The 22,942-nt window shown below is 51.2% G+C and overlaps 1 protein-coding gene and 1 non-coding gene across 7 annotated transcripts in view; one reads left to right on the top strand and one right to left on the bottom strand.

The window, feature by feature from the left end:
- Positions 1–564: 564 nt before the first annotated feature.
- The window catches only part of PLEKHA2 (pleckstrin homology domain containing A2), a 51,062-nt gene continuing 28,684 nt past the window's right edge, over positions 565–22,942 (top strand). The window contains exons 1-5 of one of the 6 annotated variants that reach the window (XM_064477437.1): positions 592–780; positions 1,001–1,094; positions 9,857–9,927; positions 11,558–11,721; positions 22,761–22,817. In XM_064477437.1, the coding sequence (XP_064333507.1) occupies positions 11,581–11,721; positions 22,761–22,817 (198 nt within the window). In that variant the 5' untranslated portion in view covers positions 592–780; positions 1,001–1,094; positions 9,857–9,927; positions 11,558–11,580. Of the gene's footprint in view, positions 781–1,000; positions 1,095–6,016; positions 6,542–9,856; positions 9,928–11,175; positions 11,350–11,557; positions 11,722–22,760; positions 22,818–22,942 lie in introns of those variants that run through there. The other 5 variants (XM_064477441.1, XM_064477436.1, XM_064477438.1 and 2 more) reach the window with 5 other exon arrangements.
- TRNAA-AGC (transfer RNA alanine (anticodon AGC)) lies at positions 15,076–15,147 on the bottom strand. The gene has a single exon. It is a non-coding gene; the product is annotated as a tRNA-Ala (tRNA).

The following is a 22,942-nucleotide window of genomic DNA, read 5'->3' as shown; positions in this document are numbered from 1 at the left end:
CTATTCACCCTTGTTAGAACGGAAGACCCCACTGGGCTCCTGGGGCACATTCATGACAACCTGTGGGAACCTGCGCTGCTTCTTTTGACTCTGACGCTAAACCTAACTCCGCGGACCCAGATGGCTTAAGGGCGCCGGGTCCGAGGGAGGCCCTGCTGAAGCCGCCGGAGGTGGCGTGGTGGGAGGCTTTGGCTTCGGGAAGAAGAAATGGGATCAAGAGAGAGCCTGCGCTCTGACTCGCCTCCCTCCTTCTGGGATGCCCACAGCCCCGGGCCCCTTTCCCTCTCGGACACCTGCTGCCCGGGGCCCAGCGTCGGAGGCAGGGCCTCCCCCGGCGCGGCCGGCTCCACGGCCCCGCGTCCCACCTGCGCCGCCGCGGGCGCGGGCGAGGTGGTCCCGGAGCGCAGCCTGGGGGCCGCCTCCTGGGCGCCATGCCCCTGCCCGGTCCGCGCAGCCTGGGCGCCCGGCCGCGCCCCCTCCCAGCCCGCGGCGCCCCAGCACCCCTCTCCTCCCCCGGCGGGCTTGGCGGAGCATTGTACTCACATCCGGGGCTGGGTTTTGCTTTAATACGAAACGTAATTAACCCGGAAAAAAGAGCCGAGAGACCAGAGAGAAGGAGGGGGCGGGGGGTAGGGGGAGAAGAGCCAGAGGAGCGCGAGGCCCCGAGAGTTCGGCGGCGACAGAAATCCCCCGAGAGCGACGGCCCGGCCGGCCCGAGAGGCGCGTCCCAGCCCGATGTGACCCACGCACCCTTCCCGAGCCCCGGCCGTGCGCGGCGGGGTAAGTGGGGCGCCCGCGCGGGCCCGGGAGCCGAGCGGCGGCGGCGGGCGCGCGGGGGCCGGCGGGGGGCGGGGGAGCCGGGCGGGCGGCCCCTCCTCCGGCCCTCGCGAGCGCCCAGGGTGGCCAAGGTCGCCGCCGCCAGGGGTCGGGCTGCGGGGGTGGGGCCGCGGGCAGGGTGGGGGCGGGTGTTCTGCTGAGCTGCGTTTTCTCACGTTTGCAGCGGCGAAACTTCTCTGCGGGTTCTGGCGCTGGGGCAGCGGCCCCGCAACGACTGCCCGGGCTGCGGGGAGGGGAGGCGAGCAGAGAACGTCCAGGCAAGTCCCGGGGGGCGCGGACTGGGCTGTGGAGGCTCCTTTTCCCCTGCCCTTACTACCTTCTTACATGGCAGGCCTAGAATACTCCCGAGGGAGCGCCCTCCCTTCCCCCTGGGTCCAGCCCGGGCCCTCGGGCTTCTGGAACTCGGGCTTCTGGGGTGACTGGAAGGAAACCGTCCTAAAATGCAGGTTCGGTGCCAGGTTGGGAAAGCACTCGAGGGAAGCTGTCTGTCTGTCTGTCTCACCAACTTCTTCCTTGCTTTACACGCTTCCCTCTTCTGCTCCAGTTCTAAACACTGTTATTTCATCGAATTAAAAAAAAAAGGGAAAAGAGAGGCCTTGTAGGAAAGAAAAGTGTGCAGACACGTCTAGAGAGGAGGCGCGGCTGGGCCACCTCAGTAGGGGTTGACGCATCTCCTGCCCGGGCCAGCCCTGTCCCCCACCCCCCTCCCCCAACCCCAGCCTTTCGCTTTAAAGGTTTCCTTCCTTCTGGGCGAATCTTCCCCCTCTAATTCCTTCTCCAGCCCCTCCCTCCTGTCTTTCTTTAGGACTCCAAATGAGGTTCTTGGAGGAGAGTAAACAGCGGAGAAGGGGGAGGGGACATTCTACCGGGACGCCAGCTGTGGCTCCTGGAGGCACCTCCGCCCTCTGAGTGGTGGTCACACTTGGGATGAAGTTCCAAAATTGGACTCATGTGTCCTTACAGGCAACTAAGTCAGTCCCCCTTTTGCTTCTTTTTGGAGTTTCATCGTTTTTCTTTGTTTGGTGGCAAAACCTTCAGAAACGGAGAAGCCGAAGATCTTGGAAGAATAGAAGCGTTTGTTTTCCATTTCAGTTGCATTCAGTTGACATTTGTTGGGTAATCGATTGTTGTTTGTTTGTTTTTTGTTTTTTTAATGGAGGTGCCGGGGATTGAACCCGGGACCTCGTGTGTGATAAGCTCAACCACTGAGCTGTACCCACCCTCCCTAGGGAGCTGTGACACCAAAGGCAGTGATGAACAAAACGTAGCCTCTATCTTCAGGGAGCTTACAGTCTGATGGAGGCCATAGGCCGCACAGAGTACCTAGAATACAAAGCAGATTGCTGAAATCGAAATCCAGTATGCTTTGAGAAACCACAGGAGACTTTTAAAAAGCCTCCTCATCGTTTCAGATATTAGCCTTCTCCACTGCTGCTTTCATGCAGGTGACTTTTGCCATAGCGAAGCTCTAGTTTGTAGTTTAAACTCTGTGGCCAGCCTGGTGTATGACATCTGCTAGCTGCTAAGTAAATGTTTGTTGAGTGAATGTGTGAGTGACTGCAAGCACAGGCATTGTTTGCCTTTGTCCAAATGGAAGAGAAAGGAGTGGTGTGGCAGTGCGCCAAGCCAGTTCAAGCTGGTTCATGAGGGTTTACCTTGGATATTGCCTTTAGACCTAAGTATCCTTTGCCCTATTTGTAGGCCTTGCTTTTTGCAAAGTCTGTGGCACTCCTAGTGATGGAGTCTTGCTCCCCTTTCAGATGGGTAATCACCTAGTTGTGAATTGGAAAACCACCTACCCTTTGGTGGAGAGTTTGCAAAGCCTTCTTTTCCCTTGTCGGTGCATTCTTTATTCTGTGTAAGGAAGTAGGGTCTGCAAATCCCATCCTGTCTTCGTAGTGAGCTGAATCACATTCAGCCCGGTATTTTCCTTGACGTTAAAATAAACCCTGAAGACCTGCAGGTTTTGGTGGCGTCCTGCTTATGGAGAGGTTCTGCAGAGTGGGAAGGGGGAGGCATCAGCCCTTATCACCAAGCCCCTCCGAGCAGCCTTCTCGCTGGCTTGCACGGTGTTTGCTGAAAGTCCTGGAGCACTAGGGAGACCAGGACAGCAGGGGCTCGTCTTCAGGTGTCACCAGATCTGTCTGCTTCATGGGGCAGGTGGACAGGTGGGTGATGCCCCTGCTAAAAGTTTGGAATGCTTCAAATTAGGTCTTGCTGGGGCCCCAGTGCACTAAATATCCTTCTGTTTCACTGAAACTGCTGAGAGGCTATTTGTTCTGGCCGATGCAGCCCTAGAGCTTGGAAAAAATGATCTGGGTGCCGGGACATTGGGCTGCTCGGCTTCTTCCCTCTTCCCACCGTGGGCAGTTGGGGCTGCCTTACTTTCAGTTTGCTGTGTGTCTGAGCGAGCTGGAGAGGACTCTGGCGATCCAATCTCTTAGGCTTTGGACAGGAAGGAAGGAGAGCAAGTATTATAGAGTGACGGCCCATGGCAAGAGAAGAATCCTAGCTCTGCCCCATGTAAGCCCATCCCTGAGCCGAGAAGTGGGACAGGGAGGGGAGAGGGGCTGACGAGCGCTCGCAGGGCCGGGGTCGTCCCTTCCTTTCCGTCCTCACCAGGCCTGTGGTTGGTGCAGCGGGACAGTAATTGGGAGAAGACTCTGTTGACCTTAACTCTTGAATCTTGCGCTGCTCTGCTCTGGCCTTCCATAGTCCCTGCTGCTAAACCCGCCCTCCTTTTTGGCTTTATAACTTTCTTTTTTTCTGGAAGCCCCTTCTCTGCCCTGACCCCCAGCGACTGAAGCACTTGCAGGGGGTGGAAGGCTGAGTTGGGCTCTCTCTCCTGCTGCTGGGGCCGCACTCCTGACACTGCCCAGTGTGGGCAAAAGGCTTTCAGCTCTGGACCTGTGATGTACCTGTCCGCCCCTGGAGGCCAGCCAGCTGAGGTAACGAGAGTGGGAAGCGAGGTCCCTTCTCCTTCCGCTCTTGAAAAACACAGTAGTTAAAGTGCGGAGGCTGGGGCTTGCGGTCCCATCGGCGGGGACCCCCACCTGGCCGTCCACTTGCAGAGTGGCCCCGCTGCTGTGATTCTCCCATGGGCAGAGCAGGAGGTGGCTCCAGGGTCCCTTCCCTGGAACCGGCTCACCCGCCTGGTTCTGTTAACTTTCAGGGTGGCCTGGCTGAGATGGAGACTGGATTTTTGATGGAACTCTTGGATTTCTGTTTTAACCTCTTGGAGAATTTTAGAGATGAGGAATATGATGGTTTGGACTCAAGGAAATAGGATGGCCAGTGGATGCCTTTCTCTCTGAGGGATCCCAGTGTCACCGCCTGGCCGCTGGGATTTGCTTGTTGATATCTGAGAGGTAGAGATGGCGAGGCAGCTGCCTGCCTTGTATTAAGCAGCTTTGAGGTAGTTGTGGGAGTCCTATACCACTTGTTAGACACTTCTCACACACACACACACACACACACACACACACACACACACACACACGCACACCCATCTTAACACCAGCATTTCCCCAGTGCTTAGTCTTTTCCAGACCTCCTGGTAAGCTCTTTTCACACATTATTTCATTTAACCCGCACGGCAGCCTTTGAAGTAAGTAGAGCGATTCTCTCCATTTTGCAAATGAGTGTGAAATGGGCTTAGAAAAGAGTAGTAGGATCTGTCTGACCCTAAAACCTGTGCCCCTTCACTTCACTCCAGCACATCGATGGGTAACTGAAATCAGCACACCCATTTCCCTGTCACCTTCTTGCAAGAGTTTCGTCAAATGCACTCACAACCATCGCTGTCACTTACACATCCCCTTTGCTACACGCAGCCCCTCCTCCTTCCCTCCCTCCCTCCAGAGACCAGAGCATCTGCCTTTAGACAGACTTGCTTAGGTCGTTTAGATGTTCCCCCAGCACTTTGCCAAAGGCTGGTTTATGGGAGAAAAATGGATGCTTCCTCTGCATTCTCCTGCTGCCAGTGTTTTCGTGGGTGAGACAGTCAGGTTTTAAATGACGATCATAGCCCTGGGCTGCTCCCGTGCGGCTCCCATTAGGAAGCCGGACAGTGAAGCTGAATTCATCCAGTCTTCTAATCCCGGGGGACTTTCACATTCTGAAAGTTGGAGATCTCAGTTTTTATAGGCTATTTATAAACCCACGGTGGCCGCTCCCTGTGCTGGTTGATCCCTTTGGTGGCTGTGGTCCAAGGAGTCAAGGGCAAGACTTTGTTTCCTGCGACCCCATTTTCTCTGAACCCAAAGGAGGCTGCTGTGAAGTGTGGTCATGCGCATTGAAAGATTTTGTTGTTTTGGGCATCTTTGTTGCGGTGGTATCAATATTCAGGTATTCATGCCTTTTCCCCAATATTTTTTCCCTTAAAAACTGCTCGAGGGTCCCTTGCCCTGCATTTTGGGTTCTCAGGTCCAGGGGGAACTGGGCACTGTTTCTCACCCTCCCCTGGGGCTGTTGGCGGCCCTCACCCTGCGCTTCCGTAGGGACCGAGTTCTCAGTACATCCCCTCCTCTCCCACATCATTCTTCTCCTGCCTTAGACTATTTGGAATGTGCTCTGATGACAGCTTCAATATGCAACGATGTTATCACAATAGGAAATAGATGTTCCCACACTTTCGAAGTGATAATCTTTGGCCGGCCTCAGGGCTGTGTTCTGAAATAGCTGTGCTTGAGTTTGGTGGCTGCGCTGGTTGTGTTTTTACTGGGCCCTTGGCATCGCCGAGGCTCCGCAGTGCACACTCACACAGGCTGGAGGTTGAAACCTAGGTGAACTCTCTGTTCACGTGGCCCCTGCCTCTTCTAACTTCCACACCCCAGTTCCTGTCTGCTCATGCCAGCCCTCTCTGGGACCTCTGATGTCATTTCCCGATTAACTTTCTCCTGTCGAAGTTTAGCAGTTTCCTGTTGGTATCCCTCCTGCTCACCACGGATGCTGCCGTCCCCAGCTTCCACCCTCCAGGGTGGCAGCGCAGCAGACGTGCTCACTGCCTGCCCTCACTACTTGTCCAGGAACGCCTTCTTGACTTTTTTCTGGAGTAGAACCCCTGGAAGTCCTTGTCCTGCCAACGCCAAGTAACGTGAAAGAGAACTCTCCAGATTGAAAAATGGATTTAATTTTGTTTCCATTTTTGAACTGTCGGAGGTGAGAGTGGCTTGTTTCATCGTGGGACCAATACCACTTAAGGCTTATGTCTTCTATCACTTTCTCTTGTTTTTATTTACCTGAAAAATGTCAGAATTATCAGGCCAATGAATCTCCTTTATTTCACTCTTTTTTCCCCCCTGTATCTGCAAACCACATTAGAGATCTTAAAAATAAAACATCCATTGGATAATACAGTAAGCCATAGCTTTCATGACTTTAGCTTTTCTTAAAGAAAACCTGTTTATCCATCTCTTTATTCATCTGTGCAGCCCTTTAATTTAAAAATGTCAGTCCCATCTCTCCACTTTCAAGAAGGAAAATTCCACTGGGGGGTCTTTGTAGGGGTCCCTGCTTCCATTCCCGGGATGGAGCCATCAACTCGGGTGTGAACCTTCAGGCGACCCCCAGGACAGGGGCTCCTCTTAGGAAGACCAGAGAGCAAGGAACCAAACCCACAGAGGAAAGAAAGAGCTTCTCTAAGAGGATGTTGCAATAGGAAGTAAGAAACCCAGCTAGATTGGAGGATGCTGGAGCCCTCTGGGTAGGTACCTGGCTTTTAGGCAGTTGTGATGGGTGGAACATTGCTTTGTTACATTTAAGACTTTGCAACACAAAAAAGCCCCAAGAGAGCTATAATTTAGGCAAGGTTTTGCTTGTTTGTGAACTCTGGAGAATTGAGAAATTTATTCTCAGCTTCAAACTTATACGCTGGGGATGGGGTCGGGGGGTTGTGGATGCAAATAGCTTTTCCTCCTGCTAAATAAAGTAACATACATTTCTTGTAGAAAATTTTCAAAATATGGAAAATATATAAAAGTAAATAAAATTTGCCCATGATCCACAGATGATGACTGCTAATATTTTGATGTCTGCATGTCCATCTTTTTCTATCCAAATATAGAAATATAAAAGTAATATTTAGAAGATTGGGATCATATTTTAAATCATATTATTGTATCTTAAAAAAAACTTACAGTTAAGTTTCTCTCTAATTTATTTAAAATTACTTGAAAATATAGTTGTTTTGTTTTGTTTTGTTTTGTTTTGTTTTGTTTTGTTTTTGATGGAGGCACTGGGGATTGAAACCAGGACTTCATGCATGCTAAGCACTCGCTCTACCACTGAGCTTACCCTGCCCCACAAAACATAGCTTTTTAAAGATCATGTAGCGTTTCCTTATGTGAATCATTTATTTAATTATTCCCTAGTCATTGGGACATGCAGGGCATTTCCAACTTTTTGTTATTGTAAATTCTATTACAGTGGCTATCTTTTTATTTTAATCTTTATTTGCATCTTTATTTACTTGGATGGAATCCTAGAAGTAGAATTGCTGGGTCAAAGGGTATGAGCATTTTTAGCTCCCTTGTTACATACGGCCAGGCTGCTTTCCAGAAAGATTCATGCCCCTGTCCCGGGTATAACAGAATCCTGTTGCTGCTGATCCATGCATGGGTGACTCCATGCAAAGCCACTCCCTCAAGGTTTCACTTTTACCATGAATTAAATATTAAATGTATTCATATTTTCATTTGCAGCACATACTTAGGAACTTAGACACTGAAGGAATCTAGATTGTGTAAAACTTCCGTCTTTTCTTTCTAACTTCTCATTGTAATGCATTATTTACTTACCTGGATTATGTGAGGCCATGTTGTGGTTGGGTCTGGGCACATGCGTGTGTATGTGTGTGTGCGTGTGAGCATGAGGAGGCGGGAAATTGTGTGCACACATAATTTTGATTTGCATTTAACAAAGTCTCGGAAGGAAGATGAAGCTGGAAACTAACATGAAAAAATGTTCCGCATCATTATACGTTTAAACAAGCCACAGTTAAAAATAATGAGAACATTCTATGTGTGTGAGGTTACGGCAGTGGTAACAATATACTGCTGGCTGCAGCGTAAACAGATGAAATCACTTCAGAAAGCAATTTTGTAATAAGTCTCAGGAATTATAAAAGATCATAACCTATGATCTAGTCACATTATGACTTGGAATTTATGCTGTTTCCGTGTGTAAAAGAAGAAACAAAGTATAAAAACATGAATTTTAGCATTAGAAAAATTGGATGTAATCTAACCGTCTAATCATAGAGAAATGGTTTGAGTAAATTATACTAAATCCAGCCCAGTAATATTATGCAACCATTAAAAACAATGATTATAAAGACCGTGTAGCAACATGGAACATGTCTGTGTTATAATTTAAAGTTTTAAGAAGCCTGATTATGTGGACAGAGACATGAAAAAGCATGCAAGACTGAAAACGGTTGGCTTGGGTGATTTTTTTTTTTTTTTAAAGACCAGCAGTGTTATATGGTGATTTTTGCACTGAAAACGGAAGACACTAGGGAGGCTGGCATGCTTTGGAAAGATAGGGTGCTGCATGCGGTGGACCGAGGTCCCTGCCTGCACACACGGTCTGTGCTGTTTGTCATCCCTGTGTTGTGATGGCAGAGGGGATTCTTGCTGGGTGGTCTTATCGTGGTGTTAGAGCCAAGGCAGAGGGGCTGGCCTGAGAGAGGGGTGTCTGGCGCTCTGACCCAGCGAGAATACTTTGCATGTTGTCCCAGGAAGTGTGACAAGAGTCGTTGTCTGGGTGACAGTGTTAGGACGCGGAGCAAGTCCTGGGACCCATCCCCCGGTGTCACCTTCCACCCAGTATTTTTACGCCGGGGAACTCGGTTCAAATGAAATTTAAGATAAATGATTTTCAAGTTTAGAAGATGGGCTGAAACTATGTAACTGAGGAGTGTCGTGAGAGTTGGAAAGGACATTTCCAAGGAGTGAGTCTGTGTATGTCCCCCTCCCCTTTACATACCTTTCTCCCCGCACTGCCAGGTTGTTGGGGCTGGCCTAGGGGTGGGGGCAGAGTAACTGTATTAGAGGAGCCTCTCTGGGGAACAGAGGAGGAGCCAGTGGGACTTGGAAGATGATGGTGGCAGGTTGAAGAGGCAGGGAGAAGGGACTGGAGCCTGGGGGGAACGCAGGCTCTCTGTACCACATCTCAGCTGCTGTGACAAGGGATGTAACAGATGGGGCTGGGAGGACCGGGCTCAGGACCTCGGATTTGGGCATTGTGTACCATCTCTGGGTCCGCTGTCTCTGCGTGGGTCGGCCAGTTATCAGCACGCTTCCATGTGATGCTTGGTTCTCTGCCGCCCACCCTCGCCCCACCTCCCACGTGCCACTGAGCTCTGTGACTCAGCTGCTTCTCAGGACATCTGAGCAGCTTTTTTTTTTCCCCTGGGGCTGGCACCACTGTCAGGAGATGTGTAAGCAGAATTCTTCTTTTTATTATTGTTCCTTTTGGTCCCTGAGGTGCCTCTCCCACCCACGGGTCCGTGCCAGTGGGAAGCCCCCTCAACAAGAGTAGATTGTTGGCAGATGGTGGAAAGAGGGCCTTCTGTAGCCTCTGATTTGAGAACGAGGCTGGCACTGATGAGTGAATCCCTCGGGCTGCAGCGGGAGCACTGGAAGGCAGTCCACTGCAGTTTATATGCCTCCTCTTAGAGATGTCCCAGGAGCGGCGACAGCCGTGACTGCCCTGGAGCGTCTGTGTTTGTGGCTGGGCTGGCATCAGGGGAATTTGCTGAGTTTTCCTGGGGGATGGGTGCCCGCTTATGGCGGCGAGGCTGACCCAGCCTTTCTGCCTGGGACTCCTGATCTCCCCTGATCCCCTGGGGGAAGCCGCATCCTTTCTCAGGGATCTGCTTCCCCTCCCACCAGCACCGGGCCTCTCCCTCCCCATCTTTGACCCAGTGTCTTCCAGACTTGAAGTCCCTTCCATGGTCCCTCCCATGGCGATTGTTCTTTGGCTTGAGCCCATCTCTCTCCCTTTTCTGAATTCACAGTTGCCCCTCGTGAAACTGGAGCTGGGCTGGAAGCTTCGTCTGGGGAGGCACTGAGAAGCAGGGCAACTGGAGTGGGTACCTCTGACCATGTGATGTGCCGCATGCACGGCTGTTCCCCTCCCCTCGGCCACCTTTTCCATCCTCCTCCTTCCACTGTTTCTTACCTCCTCTTTTACTTCTGCTCCTTCTCCTTCCTCTCTAGCTGCGCCGTTTCATCTGTGTCCTGTTTCCCTGCCTGCTTTTGCTCTTTTGTGCCCCATCATTACCCAGTGAGTCATGGTGAGATCCCCTGACCCATCTCCCTCCTGATGGAGTCATTTGCCCCTTTGGGGTTCTGCCTGACCTCACCTGGAATCTAGGGGCTCACTGTTTCCTGATATCCTTGTGTGTGTGTGTGTGTGTGTGTGTGTGTGTGTGTGTAGGGGGGTACTTTTTTCTTGGGGCAGCCTCTCAGCATCGCAGGGCCCCTTGTAGGGGCAGGAGAGAGCAGACCACACCGCCATCACCACCCTTAGAAATAAGCCTGATTTCCTGGGAACGTGGGTCCCTGCTTGTGGGACTTGCCCCTCCTGGCCCGGAAGCCTGCGAGCGCACATCTCGGTAGCCCATGTGCTGACCCAGTATCGTGATGCAGGGCCTGGCCCTCCGCCAGCCGTCTCACCGCCACGCTTAGTCATAGACTAAGGGCCACGGTGGGCTTGGGTCAGTGAAGCTTGCTTTGTTGGAGCCGAGCAGGGCTGGGGCTGGGTGGTGTCTGTCCTTGAAGGTCTGAATGTCACATGGGGTTTTCTAATCCTTGGGGACCGTGCCCCACTTCTGCAGTATATTGTGCAGCCAGGTGGGGTGTCCCTGCCTGTCCCAAGAAGGCGCCCGTCCTCTTGGGGGATTGAACAGCGCTCCTGCCTCTTCCTCTGGCTCATCAGACAGACGGAAGGAAACCAGGAGGAGAGGGAGGCTGGCTTGAGGGCGCGGCTTTTCTCAAATCACCAGACCCTGTTTTGGAGTCAGGGAACGTGTTCAGGGCTGGGCTCTTCTTCTGTTCCCTCATCCTTTCAGTTACAAGTGGCTTCTGGGACGTAGGGAAGTGAGGGGTGTGATGTGGGGGCTGAGGGGTGGTCCTGCCCCAGGAACCCCTCGGATTTGAGTCCTTGGTGCCCTGGAGGCCTGCCTGCTCTTTACTCCTGAAATCGGAGTTTATCCAGGTATTTGCACTGGAGCTTAGACCCTGTCTGAGATTGTTCCTTTATGTATAAAATTGGGTTATGACCTACTTTACAAGGCTTTTCTGAAGAGTCATAATAATTCTTCGTGTTTCTGAGGGCTTCCTGTCTGTTCGGCACTTAATTCTCATCAAAATCTCAAACGGTGTGGGTCCTAGTATCATCCCCATTGTCCAGATGCGGAAGCTGAGGCGAGGAAAGATGAAACAGTTCGTGGTCACACAGTCAGCCAGCGGCCAGAACTGGGATTTGAACCCAGGCCCCGGACCCCAGGTCTAGGATCTTGTGTTTGTGGATTTTGATGATGTGGAGGGGAGTTGGTAGACGTTTCCAGGGACTGGTTAGGGTGGGACATTTGGGGCCCTGGGGAAGGGGGCGGATGAGAGGGGCGCCAGCCTCCCTCCCTCCCCGAGGTGAGTCAGGCCAGAGCGAGGTGCCCGCCCCCACTTCTCACGGCCCCTCCCTCCCTCCTGCCACGCAGGGTGATGTGAGCAGAGCCCAGGAATGCCTTATGTGGATCGGCAGAACCGCATCTGTGGGTTTCTGGACATCGAGGAGAATGAGAGCAGTGGCAAGTTTCTGCGGAGGTACTTTATCCTGGATACGCAGGCCAACTGCCTCCTCTGGTACATGGACAACCCCCAGGTGAGAGGTGGGGGGGTAGGGGGTGGGGGGGCTGGGAGGGTGGGGTGGCCAGCCGCCGTCACTGCCTGGGAGGATGCACAGAGGCTGAGCATCGATCGAGGGCTTCCTTTCTCACGGGCAGCACCAACCTGCGGGTCAGTGAGTAGGAAAAAATCCTGCAATGCACACCTACACCCACACCCACAACCACACCCACACCCACGCACAGAAGCAGACACGCCTGCACAGGAAACCAGCCCAGATCTTGGCTGGAGGAGACAGAAGCTCATCTCTCCTGCCCCTGGGGACCGGGGGGTCTTGTCTTTTTCCAGACTCAGGAATGTAACACTTGCAGAAGTCCAGCCGAGGCCGGCCAGGCTGGATCAGGCTCTCAGGCAGGGCTTGCTTCCTCTTACGTCTCGCCAGGGCTGTGGCCCTGCGGCCACGCCTGCTCCTCCAGCCGGGGGCCCCTCCCCAGCAGAGAATGTGACCAAGCTTGGACTCCTTTGGTCTCCTGCTCAGGGAGTCATAGAATCCTGGGTTGGAGGTGACTTTGGGGGCTGCCCCGGGTGTGACAGATGAGAAATTTGACTCTCACGTTGGAATTGGCTTCAGCAAGGACACAGCCAGGACTGGGGGGTGGGTGGTGCTGGCTTAGCGCTCTGTGGCGGTCAGGCGAGAGGACAGGCCCCGAGGCTTCACTGCTGTGCCGGAGTCACTGGTTGGGAAAACGTTGCTCTCCTCCTGACTGGGGATCTCAGATCTTTTTCTCTCGAGCTGAGTGCTGTCGGCTCTCCCCTCCCCTCTGCCCTGGGCGCGTGGTGGGATGAGGCTCCCAACGATGGTCGGGCCCTGGCGCTCAGCAAGGTCGTGGTCATGGCTGTGTGGGGGCAGGGAGGGGTGCGGGGCTGAGACCTGGCTCTCCTTCAGAGATTTGGGAAGAGGAGAGTCTGAGCGTTGGGGGCTGGATTTGTGCTTTAAGATGTGAAGTGGGAAAAATCTGGAGACCAACTCTCTAGAAGCCTTTGGTGTTTGTCCTCTGGACTTGCTGGCTGAGAGAAAATGCTACACATACGGCCTTTATACCTTTACACCAAGGTAGGTCTGGTTGGATGGAACGGCCCAGCGGCCAGCAGTTCGCTGGGGGCAGAGGGGTTGCAGTTTCCCCTGCTGCTGCCCATCTAGGGAAGAGGTGGGGCCTGGAGGGGGAATCTCAGGTGAAAAGTGCCCAGGAGATCAAGGATCAAGTCCTCTCTCCGCCACTGCGTTGTTTTGTAGGTTAGGCAGGTCATCACTGTAGTCACTCTACGTCATCCGTAACCTGGCTTTTAGTCCTTTGTTTCCTGAAAGGCTGAGATCCTGGACAACACTATTTAACACATCCTTGCACAGTATACCCCAGAATGCTGAAGTGACAACTGTGAATACGTCCAAGTCTTGGTCTTGTAGGTAGGGAGATGGAGGACTAGATAAAAATGTGTCATAGAGAGCTACGGGCCAGGCCTTCGTGGAGGGATGGCTTAGATCCAGGTCTGCAAGGATGGGTGAGCCGTGAGTCATTATTCCTCCAAGGAGTTCATAATGGTAGCACATTTTACAGGTTTGAAGTGTTTTCACTTAACGCTGGCTCATTTGATTGTTATGCACCCTGTCCTGAGCAGAGCCCAAGGGGAAGAGGAGGGCGTCCCAGGGCAGGAAACAGCGCCATTAGCGGTCAGAGACAGCACCAGGGAGGGACGTGAGCTCACCTGCTTCCAGGATGTCCAGGGTCGGGCTCCCCAGAAGGAGACCCCAAGACCCAGCCTCAGGCACCGAGACAAGGATCGTGGCAAGTTCTTTATTAAGGAGATATTTTCCTGGAGACTGTTAAGAGGATTGGGAAGCCGGACAAGGGTGTGAGCTCAGGCAGAAGTCTGTCAAGGGTAGGCTCAGCCTGATTCTCTGGGACTCGCCGTGAGTCAGGCCGAAGAGGTGCCCTAAGGAGGCGGGCTTCCGCGTGCCACACTGTGGGCCGAAACGGCAGAGATGGGAGGCCAGCGACCACGTCTGCTTGCAGGACGATGGTGGGTGCGTGTCGGGAGTCACCGTGGACCACATACAGCTTTGACTGCCTGTTAGATTTAGATTGCTGTGCTCAAGTGTGAAATCAAGGCTTTTTTCGTCCAGAGAGTGGTGGCACCAAACAGATACAGGCTGAAACCCACTGGCTAAAAGGGACCCTGTCAATGGAAAATTTCAGTGTTATCGATTCGGCCACCGATTTGGTTAATGCATTTAAAAATCAATCTGCTGACAGTACTGAGCACACAATTCCTGAAGAGAAACAGAGAATGGCTGGGTTTCCCGTAAGACGTGACTGTGATGTGCTAGGACCAGCATGTGCCTTTCAGTTTCATGTTGGTCCCTGTCGTGACGGAGGAGGTGACAGTCCTTCATTAGGCTGCTTTACTGTATCGCTGTGACCCTCAGGGTTACTGTGTTTCAGTTGTACGGCAATGCTCGTGTTCCACCCTTGTGATGCCCGCTTGGTTAAGTATCACGAGACTTCATCATACAGCCAGGAGCAAAGGGTGAACAGAAGCATGGCAACAATGTCGCACGAGATTGTGCTCTTCTCAGATTTACTACATAATCTATGTTTTCTCTCTTTTGCCAAAAAAATACTCAGATGCTTTCACTTTCCAAAGGCCATGATGTGAATTATGGATTCTCATAATCTCCAAAATGATTGCTTTTCTCTGGTAACTCTGGGGCCACAGTAAAAGCCCTTTGCTTTTGGCTTTTTTTTTTTCTTCAATAAGCTGGAAATGATTCTTTCCATTGAAAGGGGCAAAGAGCTTTAACTGTGTTGACAAAGAGATGGATCTTTGGCTGGATTTTAGTGGAAAGAATACAGAGGACCAGGAAGAAATTACATTCACATACAACGTATAATGGATAATACTTTTGCCTTAAAGGCTAGGTGAAAATTGCTATTTTTTTTTAAATTGCGTTTTCTGTATCAGAAGTTTCTTTGAGCAACATTTGGCTGAAATTCAACAATATTTAAAAAGCTTCTGTGTCGTATGCTTCAACCTGTCAAAATGCCAAGAACCAGGAATATAACTTTCGTTAAAAAATGGCCAGCACATACACATGATATAAAATTCAAAATGTGGGAAAACTGATTTAGTGACACATTTCTCCCCACCCCGTCCCTCAGCCACATGTCCCCCCAGCCAGTGGCAACCAATATTTCCAAGTTCTTTTTTTTTAAACAGCTTTATTGAGATATAATTCACATAGTTATATATATTTAAAAAATTTTTATTTATTTATTATTGTTTACTTGTCTCTTCTTTTTGGGGGGGGAATAATTAGATTTTTCTTTTTAAATGGAGGTACTGGGGATTGAACCCAGGACCTCGTGCGTGCTAGGCACACACTCTACCACTGAGCCACACCTCCTCGCCATTTCCAGATTCTTGTGTGTCTCTCCAGAGATACTCTCTACAGGTGTAAGCATCATGATAACTTTCAGATCTTCAGCAATTGTTTGCGCAAAGAATTTTTTTTAATTTATTATTTTATTTTTATTTTTTAAATTTATTTTTTTTTATTTCATTGTGGGGGGAGGTAATTAGGTTTATTTATTTATTTTTTAATGGAGGCACTGGGGGTTGAACCCAGGACCTCGCGCATGCTAAGCATGCACTCTACCACTGAGCTATAATCCTCCCTGCAAAGTGTTTTTAATTCATGATTTTGTGTAATTGGTATATTAACTGTCCATGTAGACACATGACTTCAAGGGTTAATTGGAATTGCTGGCCTGCTTTGGTCCATACTAGGTTAGAGTAAGAATGCAGAATTCCTTTTGGAAAAAAATCCCCAAAGATTTTAAGCAACAGATTTGTGTTTTCACCAAAATGCAAATTCTGCTTAGGGTCAGTTACTATTAAATTAATTATTTTAGACTCAAAATATTATGTGGACTTTCTGAGAGTTAAAATAAGTGCAGTTTTGTTTTCTGTGCTTTCTACAGTCATCTTATTTTTTTTAGGACAATTCTTGTCCTGAACAATTATTCTTGTCCTATAACAGGATGTGCTTTGTCTAAATTAAAAAGAAGTGAAAACTAAGAAGCACTTTGGGACAACCATGTTAATAGTTAGCATTGCTCAGTATGAAAGTCCAAGCAACTAGAGATGGAAGCTGTGAAGATGAGCAGAAGTTTTACTGATGCAGGACTGTGGTGAAGACTGTTCCAAGTTTTCTTGAAATTTGTTGTTAGGTTTTGCTTTCAATTGTAACCTTCAGCATTTGTTTTGTCTGCCTATTGTATATGTCTATTTTTACATGGTTAAATATCTACATGCAAAAAAATGCCATTTTATTATTAAAATAATGTGTCTGGGAGAAGGATATAGCTCAGTGGTAGAGCACAAAGTCCTGGGTTCAATCCCCTGTCCCTCCATTAAATTAATAAGTAAATAAACCTAACTGCCCCACCCCTCCAGAAATAGAACTCTGAATAGAGCTTATTTTTAAAAAAAGGAAAATAAATTTTAAAAAGATAATGTCTCTAAGGCAGAGCAGGCAATTGTGTGTTTGGGAGAAGGGCTGCATATCAGATTTTGCTTCAGAATCCCTTTTGTTAGTTACATCAGCTGAGCACGAGGCACCTGGATGAACATGTTAATTAGGAAAACAGCCCCTTTTCTGAGCCTCCATCATCTTTACCTCAGACCTTGTTGCCATGAAGAATAAGTAAAGTGATGTGTAGGGAAGCACTTTGATAAACTAAAGTGCTACAGAGACGCCATTTGTTCAGGAAGCTTGTTCTGGCAGTGACATCAGGATGGGCGGGGAAGCCGGGGAGCCTGAGATTGGAGATGATGGCAAGGAATTCATCCTAGAGTTTCCGGAGGTGTTTGCGGTGGCGGTGTGGTGGGAGCAGCGAGGAAGGGACAGATCTAAAGGCCGTCTGAAGGCAGCCAGTGGCCCGCCTGGTGACTGACGGAAGGGTGAGTTACATCCGTCAGAGGCATGGTACCCGGTTGACTCGGGGAGAACACGGGGCGGCCGATAGACCTGGGATGTTGGGAAGGGAACCCTTTGGAGGGTGGAGGGGAAGTGATGACTGAGTTTGAGGCAAATGTGTTGGAGGCTGCGTTGATGAAAGGGGTGAGGAGTTGGCTTATGAGTTTAATGTTTTGGAACCGTTTCCATGGCCAACAGTTGGAGTCGTAGAACTTGAACATGTCCGGGAGATTCTCTACAGCTTAGCCCGGTGTCTTTAGGTCATTATCACTAGGACTGAAAGAGGGAAGCAAGGAGCTGGGGAATGGGACCAAGAGGCTGACACGTCATGAAGTCCATCCTGGCTGAACAGGTGCTGGTGTGTCAGCGAGAGACACTCTCAGATCCGAGGATGAAAGCATCGCACCAGCACAGCCGTTTATGTCATGGGTTTGGCTGTTTTTAAATGGAAGTATAGTTGATTTGCAATGTTGCATTAGTTTCTGGTGTCCCACAAAGTGATTCAGTTACACATATGTATATAGATAATCTTTTTCATACTCTTTTCCATTGTAGGTATTACGAGATACTGAGGGGAAGCCGGTGGGGAGGGACAAAATGGGAGTTCAAAATTTGCAGAAACTAATATACATAAACTAGATAAACAAGGTCTTACTGTATAGCTCAAGGAACTGTATTTAATATAGTAGTAACTCATGGTGAAAAAGAATGTGAAAATGAATATATGTATGTTCATGTATGACTGAAGCATTGTGATGTACACCAGAAATTGACACAACATTGTAAACTGACTACACTTCAATAAAAAAATACATATACAAAAAAAAAGATATCGAATATGATTCCCTGTGGACCTTGTTGTTTATCTATTCTGTGTATAGGATAGGATTGACTTTTCTTGAAGGGAAAGATTAAATGCTATTTTGACCTGGAGGATGGGGAGAGGAGCCTCGGGTCTGTCCTCGAGTTGGATCAGCAAGTGGAGCCCCAGCTGGTGGAGGTGTGCTGGGATCGGAGCAGCAGGTGAAGCCGCGGTGCGGCCGTCCAGGGCCTGGGAGTAGCTTGCTTGCTTTCCTTTGGGTTGGTCTCTCATGCCGGGGCGAAGGCTGGGCAGTGGGCAGAGGGAGTCAGGCTCTCCCCTTCCTCCGTTCCCATCACACTGCTCTGCTGAGCAAGCCTTTCTTTTCCGAGAGTCTGTGTCTGGCCTTGGCTGGTGGTGGTTTGAGTTGTGGGTTCACCTCGGGGGCAGCCGTGGTGGCTGGACCCACCCACTCCTCCCCCTACCCTGGGTCACCAGCCGGCTGGTCTTGGCTGCCGGCGGTGCGCCTTGCTGCCGGCCAGGCGCCTGGGAGGGACGTGGGAGAAGGTAAGAGGCCCCAGCATCCCCCTTCTCCCGCTTCGCTCCCTGAATCTTTTGGAGTTTGGCACCCACGAGCCAGTTTGACTAGCTCCTGCCCTGCCCAGTTCGGGCAGCTCTGTGGGGCCTCTTGGTGTCACCCAGCTGGCCCTGCTCTCGTCTTTACCTTTCATTGGTAATGAGCTCTCAGATAATGAGCAGGTCCTGGTGGAGTTAAAGGACTGTCTCATGGGAGGAGGCCTGGTGTAGAGAGGAAGTGCCTGCGATGTGAGAATCGGGAAGGGTTGGGTTCGAATCCTGGCCTGACTAGCCTGTACCTCCGTGACCTTGGGCAGCTTGCTTCACCTGCTTCGCTTCACCCGCGTTTGTGGAAGACTTCATGTCCGTGAAGCCGGGTTAGGATTAAGCGACGGGGGGCCGCAGCAGCAGCCCTGGTGTGTGTGTCAGTTTCCTCCCTCCGTGCAGCCTCCCAGGTGGATGCTGGAGTTGTGAGGTCTGTCTGTCGGCCCCTGGAGAGTGAGGCCGAGAGGCCCCGTGGTGAATGACCAGGCATCCACAGAACCTTCTAGTGCCGATGTTCCGTGAACTTAGGCTCTGTGGACGGATCTTCTGGTCATTTCTGTGTTTTTGTGGTTCTTGCTTGCAGGTGGGGAATTGTTTCTCTTTCACCAGGAAATCGTGTTGCTTCTAGAAAAAAGGCTTCCCCTAGGAAGTGTGTCACGTCTCTGGGGGTCCTCGGCTCCTTCCTTGGTGATGGGACAGAATCACCCCTGGGGTCCCTGCTCAGGGGGAGTGGGAGCTCCTCTGAGGCCCTGGGTGGCAGAAGAACCCTTGAACAGAAAGCAGGGGTTGGCAGCGTCTTCCTAAAACCATCTGTCATTTCACAGGAACGTGCCCTGCCCCCTACACTGTTCCAGAAAGTTTAGAAGCCCCAGAATTGTACAGGCTGCCCCTGGGGGAGAGACACCCAGTGTAGGCTGGGCTCTCCTCTCCCCCATCTGCCACCCACGACTGCCCTGCTCCTCTTCCCTGAGTGCTGGTGCCACACTGGGCCGCAGCTGGGTGTGGCCCTTTGTCTCACCAGCTGTTGCCAGTGTCTGCAGCAGTGAGTCTCAGACCTGGCGGCCCAGTGGATTCACTTGCGACCTTTAAAAATATACAGGTGCCTGGGTCCTACCCCTTGTCACTTGGGATGAAGCTTGGGCATTAGTTTGTATAAAAATCCTCCCAGGTGATTCACACGAGGAGCCTCCCCCACAGCCTCTGTCTCCGCTTCCCACCTGCTCAGATGCTCCCCACCTGCTCAGATGCTCCCCACCTGCTCAGATGCTCCCTGGCCTTCTCCCTAGTCTGGTCCTCAACTCCCTCCCTGATGGGACTCAGTCTGTCATGCCTTCTGCACCCGGGACAAGGGAACTGCAGACTGAGGTGACACCCAAGCTCAAACATGAACATGACTTCTGGAAAAAAACGTTTGCCCGTGGTGGCGAGAAGCTGTCCTGGTCTTCAGTACCATCTGAGTGTAGCCGGCTCTCATGGGCTGGTTTGGAAACTTCACCACCACGTAAGCAGTGTTTTCATTTAAAAATCGAGGAGTCTGCCGGGTAGAGGAATAAGATTCTACTCATGTCCTCAGTGTGCTTAAAACTGAGGAAGAAGAGACAAACTCACAGTAGGACATAGTCCAGTGCAGACTCCAGGGTGATATTTTCTCCTGGAGACCGGTGGTTCTCAAACTTGGGCCTATTCGAGACCACGGAGGAGCATTTAAAAATGGGCATGTTCTGACCACATTCCACTTGAGTCTGATTCCATGTGTTTTGGGTGAGGCTTGAGTCTGGGCCTTTTTAAAACAAGCTCACCAGAAGAGGCTGATGTGCAGCGAAGCTGGAGAGGGGTGATGTACACACGAATTCAGAGAGAGGGCGATCAGGGCAGGCGGCAGTCATGGCCAAGGCCTCGTGAAGGCAGGGCCTCTGGTCCTTTCCCTGGAAGAGCCAGGCTGGGGCCAGGGTTGGGAGGGGCGGCTGGTGTGGGCTCTGACGCCGGGCCCTCCCCAGGTGCCGATGACATCTGGCTGCTGAGACCCTCAGCACAGGTAGTCGGCACGCTCTTCCTGAACCGGGGAGTGTCTTCCTGGGGCTGTTGCCCTGGCAGCCAGCTGTCACCGGTCATCTCCTGGGTCCAGCAGTCACCGTGGACACTGAGCCATCACTCTGGCTCAAACCTTGGCTGTTTCCTCCTGTCACTCATTTCCCCCCAGGTGGGGAGGAAGGTGGGGGGAAACCGCCTTTTCAGACATGTGTCATGCATGTGGGCCTAGGAGCAGGCGGGCAGTGGGCAGGCTGTGGGGAAGGGAGTGGGGACACCCCCAGGTGGCAGGGCTTGGTGAACGGCTGTGTCTTTGTTTCCGAAGTGGGAGAGCCCGGGTGGCAGGGGCTGAGGGTGGAGCGGTCCTCTGGAGGGCGGAGGGGATGCAGGGGTCGAAGTGGGATCCGCTCACCTCTGGCACTGCGTGAGGGTTAGGGACCGAACGGCTCCTCAGATCCCACTTCATCGCTCATAACTGGAGACGGGGCTCTGGGGACCTCTGGGCTGTGGCTCGGGGTGAGCAGAGTGAGTTGCGTAAGAGCGGCCCCGAGACTTGGCGTCCGCAGTGTGTAATTAGTGTTGTGGGTCCGGGAGGGGTCCGGCCCTGCGCGGGGGCTCGTGCTGGTTCGTCTTACGTAACCCTCACAACGAGCCTATGAGGCAGGGCTGAGGAGCCCCCCTTTATAGGTTAAGAAACTCGCCTGCAGTCCCCGGGCGGTAATGTCACAGCTGGAATTCCAGCAGCTCAGGCGTTTAAAATGACACTGCGCTGCTTCTGGGGCATCAGGTGGGAGTCAGGAGACCTGAGCTCCAGTTCAGGCTCAATTGTGTGGCCTTGGGCAAAACCCCTTACGCACGAGTCACTTTCCTCAAGTGTGAAACAGGAGGCTAGGGGCGGACCAGGTGCCCCTGCTCCGTGTGTTCCTGTGGGCGATGCAGGCCGGCCATGGACAGCATCCCTCTGAGCAGAGCTGTCTGCCTGTGGTGGTTCACAGGCTCCTCCGGGGCCGTGTCAGCCGCTCACTGGCCTTTTGGGGTGCTGTGGCTCCTTTCTGGACTCTGATTTAGGGGTACAAGCCCTCTCTCTCTTTCCCCAGTAGAGGTTTTCTGAAAACGAATGCAGCCACTATGTAGTGGAAAAAAATAGGTCAATCCAATAATCTTTACTGGAAATGCTAATTCAGCTACTTGTCAAAACTTTTAGGTTTATGGCCTAAGGGGGGAGGTGTCCTTCATAGATCTCTCTCTCCCTAAATTTCTAGGGCTATCAGAATCCTTTTGTCCTGGTTTATCCCCGTCCCTTTTCTTGTGACTAGGAAACTTCACCCTCTCCTTTGCTGATGCATGTGAGTTTAGGTGGCTGGGCCCAGAAGGGCTCTTCTCCACCATCTAAGGTGCTTCTTAGGGCAGTCCCCTGGAGGGACAGGTCAGTTCGCTGGTAACCCTTTAGGATACTTACTAAATCCCCATTACCCCAGATTTGTCTCTTGTTCATTGCTTTGAGGTGACCCCAGGTAGTGGGGGCTTCAAGGTTATTCTTTGAGGCTTATGGCAAGTTTAAGAGGTTACCAGGAGCTGGTCCTTGGGGGAGTGAATTTTCCAAGGTGTCAGTGAGAAACTCCACGGCTGTGATTTCTCATCCTGGCCACTTCCTTGGTTTGATACCATCCTCCTGTCTTCACCACCTCACTTCTGACAGTGGAGACATTAGAAAGCCAAAGAGGTTGTGTCACGGCAAAATATTGCCAGACAAGGTGCCTGTGAGTTTCTGGCTGTGTTAATAGTGCATTTACTTAGTGTTTTATAGTGTTTGGACATCATTCCATTTGGAATACTCGTAACAGTCCTGTGAAATAGACTGCACAGCTGTATTTTTCCTTTTTGTTTTTCTGTACTGTGTGAATCTGTACCCTGTTTATTGAGAAAAGGATTTGGAGTGGCATAAAACAGGACCAAGCCAGCAAAGAGATCAGAGCAGTCAGGACTGAAAAAAAAATCTTAATGGCTAACCCTTGCTGAGACTCGTGTACATACCAGGGACGATTCTGAGGGGTCTTTAAAAATTTTGTTTGTTTGTTTGTTTTTGAGGGGGCAGGTAATTAGATTTATTCATTCATTTATTTTTAGAGGAGGTACTGGGGATTGAACCCAGGACCTCGTGCGTGCTAAGCATGTACTCTACCATTTAAGCTATACCCTCCCCCGCTGAGGGGTCTTAAATGTATTAACTCATCCTTAACTACCTGCCTGGTAGGCAGACACTTGTCATGCCTGTTTTTACAGAAGGGAAAAAACTGAGGCTTATTGGTTAAGGAATTTATTCACAGTCCAGTGGTGGCGCCCACACTTTTAACCCCTGTGCTAGAATACCTCTCTGTGACAAATGAGGCCAAGGGAAATATTGATGTCCTTGTACCCAAAACCGTGATCAGTGTTTTACAGACGAGGAAGGTGAGCTAAATAGGAACGTGCCTTGCTCAAGGTTGCAGAGCCAGTCAGTGGCAACACAGGTCTTCTCTCTCCTAGTGCTGATTCTGTGGCCTTTGCACAGCATCCTTCTTAACACGAAAAACAAACACATGTCTTTCAGAACCTGGCAGTTGGGGCAGGAGCCGTCGGATCTTTGCAGCTGACCTACATCTCGAAGGTAATGTTGGCCTGGAGCTCTGGGAATTCGTGGTCTGTAAGTAGGTTTAGTATCTGAACTAGAGGAAGTGTCACCTCCTCTGGCGTTGGCACTGGGGAGGTTGCGGGGCAGTCATGGTTGCCTGG

Source organism: Camelus dromedarius, chromosome 22 (genome assembly GCF_036321535.1).
Source record: "Camelus dromedarius isolate mCamDro1 chromosome 22, mCamDro1.pat, whole genome shotgun sequence".
Classification (NCBI taxonomy): domain Eukaryota; kingdom Metazoa; phylum Chordata; class Mammalia; order Artiodactyla; family Camelidae; genus Camelus; species Camelus dromedarius.
Note: the sequence above shows the minus strand (reverse complement) of the source record. Positions and strands in the feature narration are given on the sequence as shown.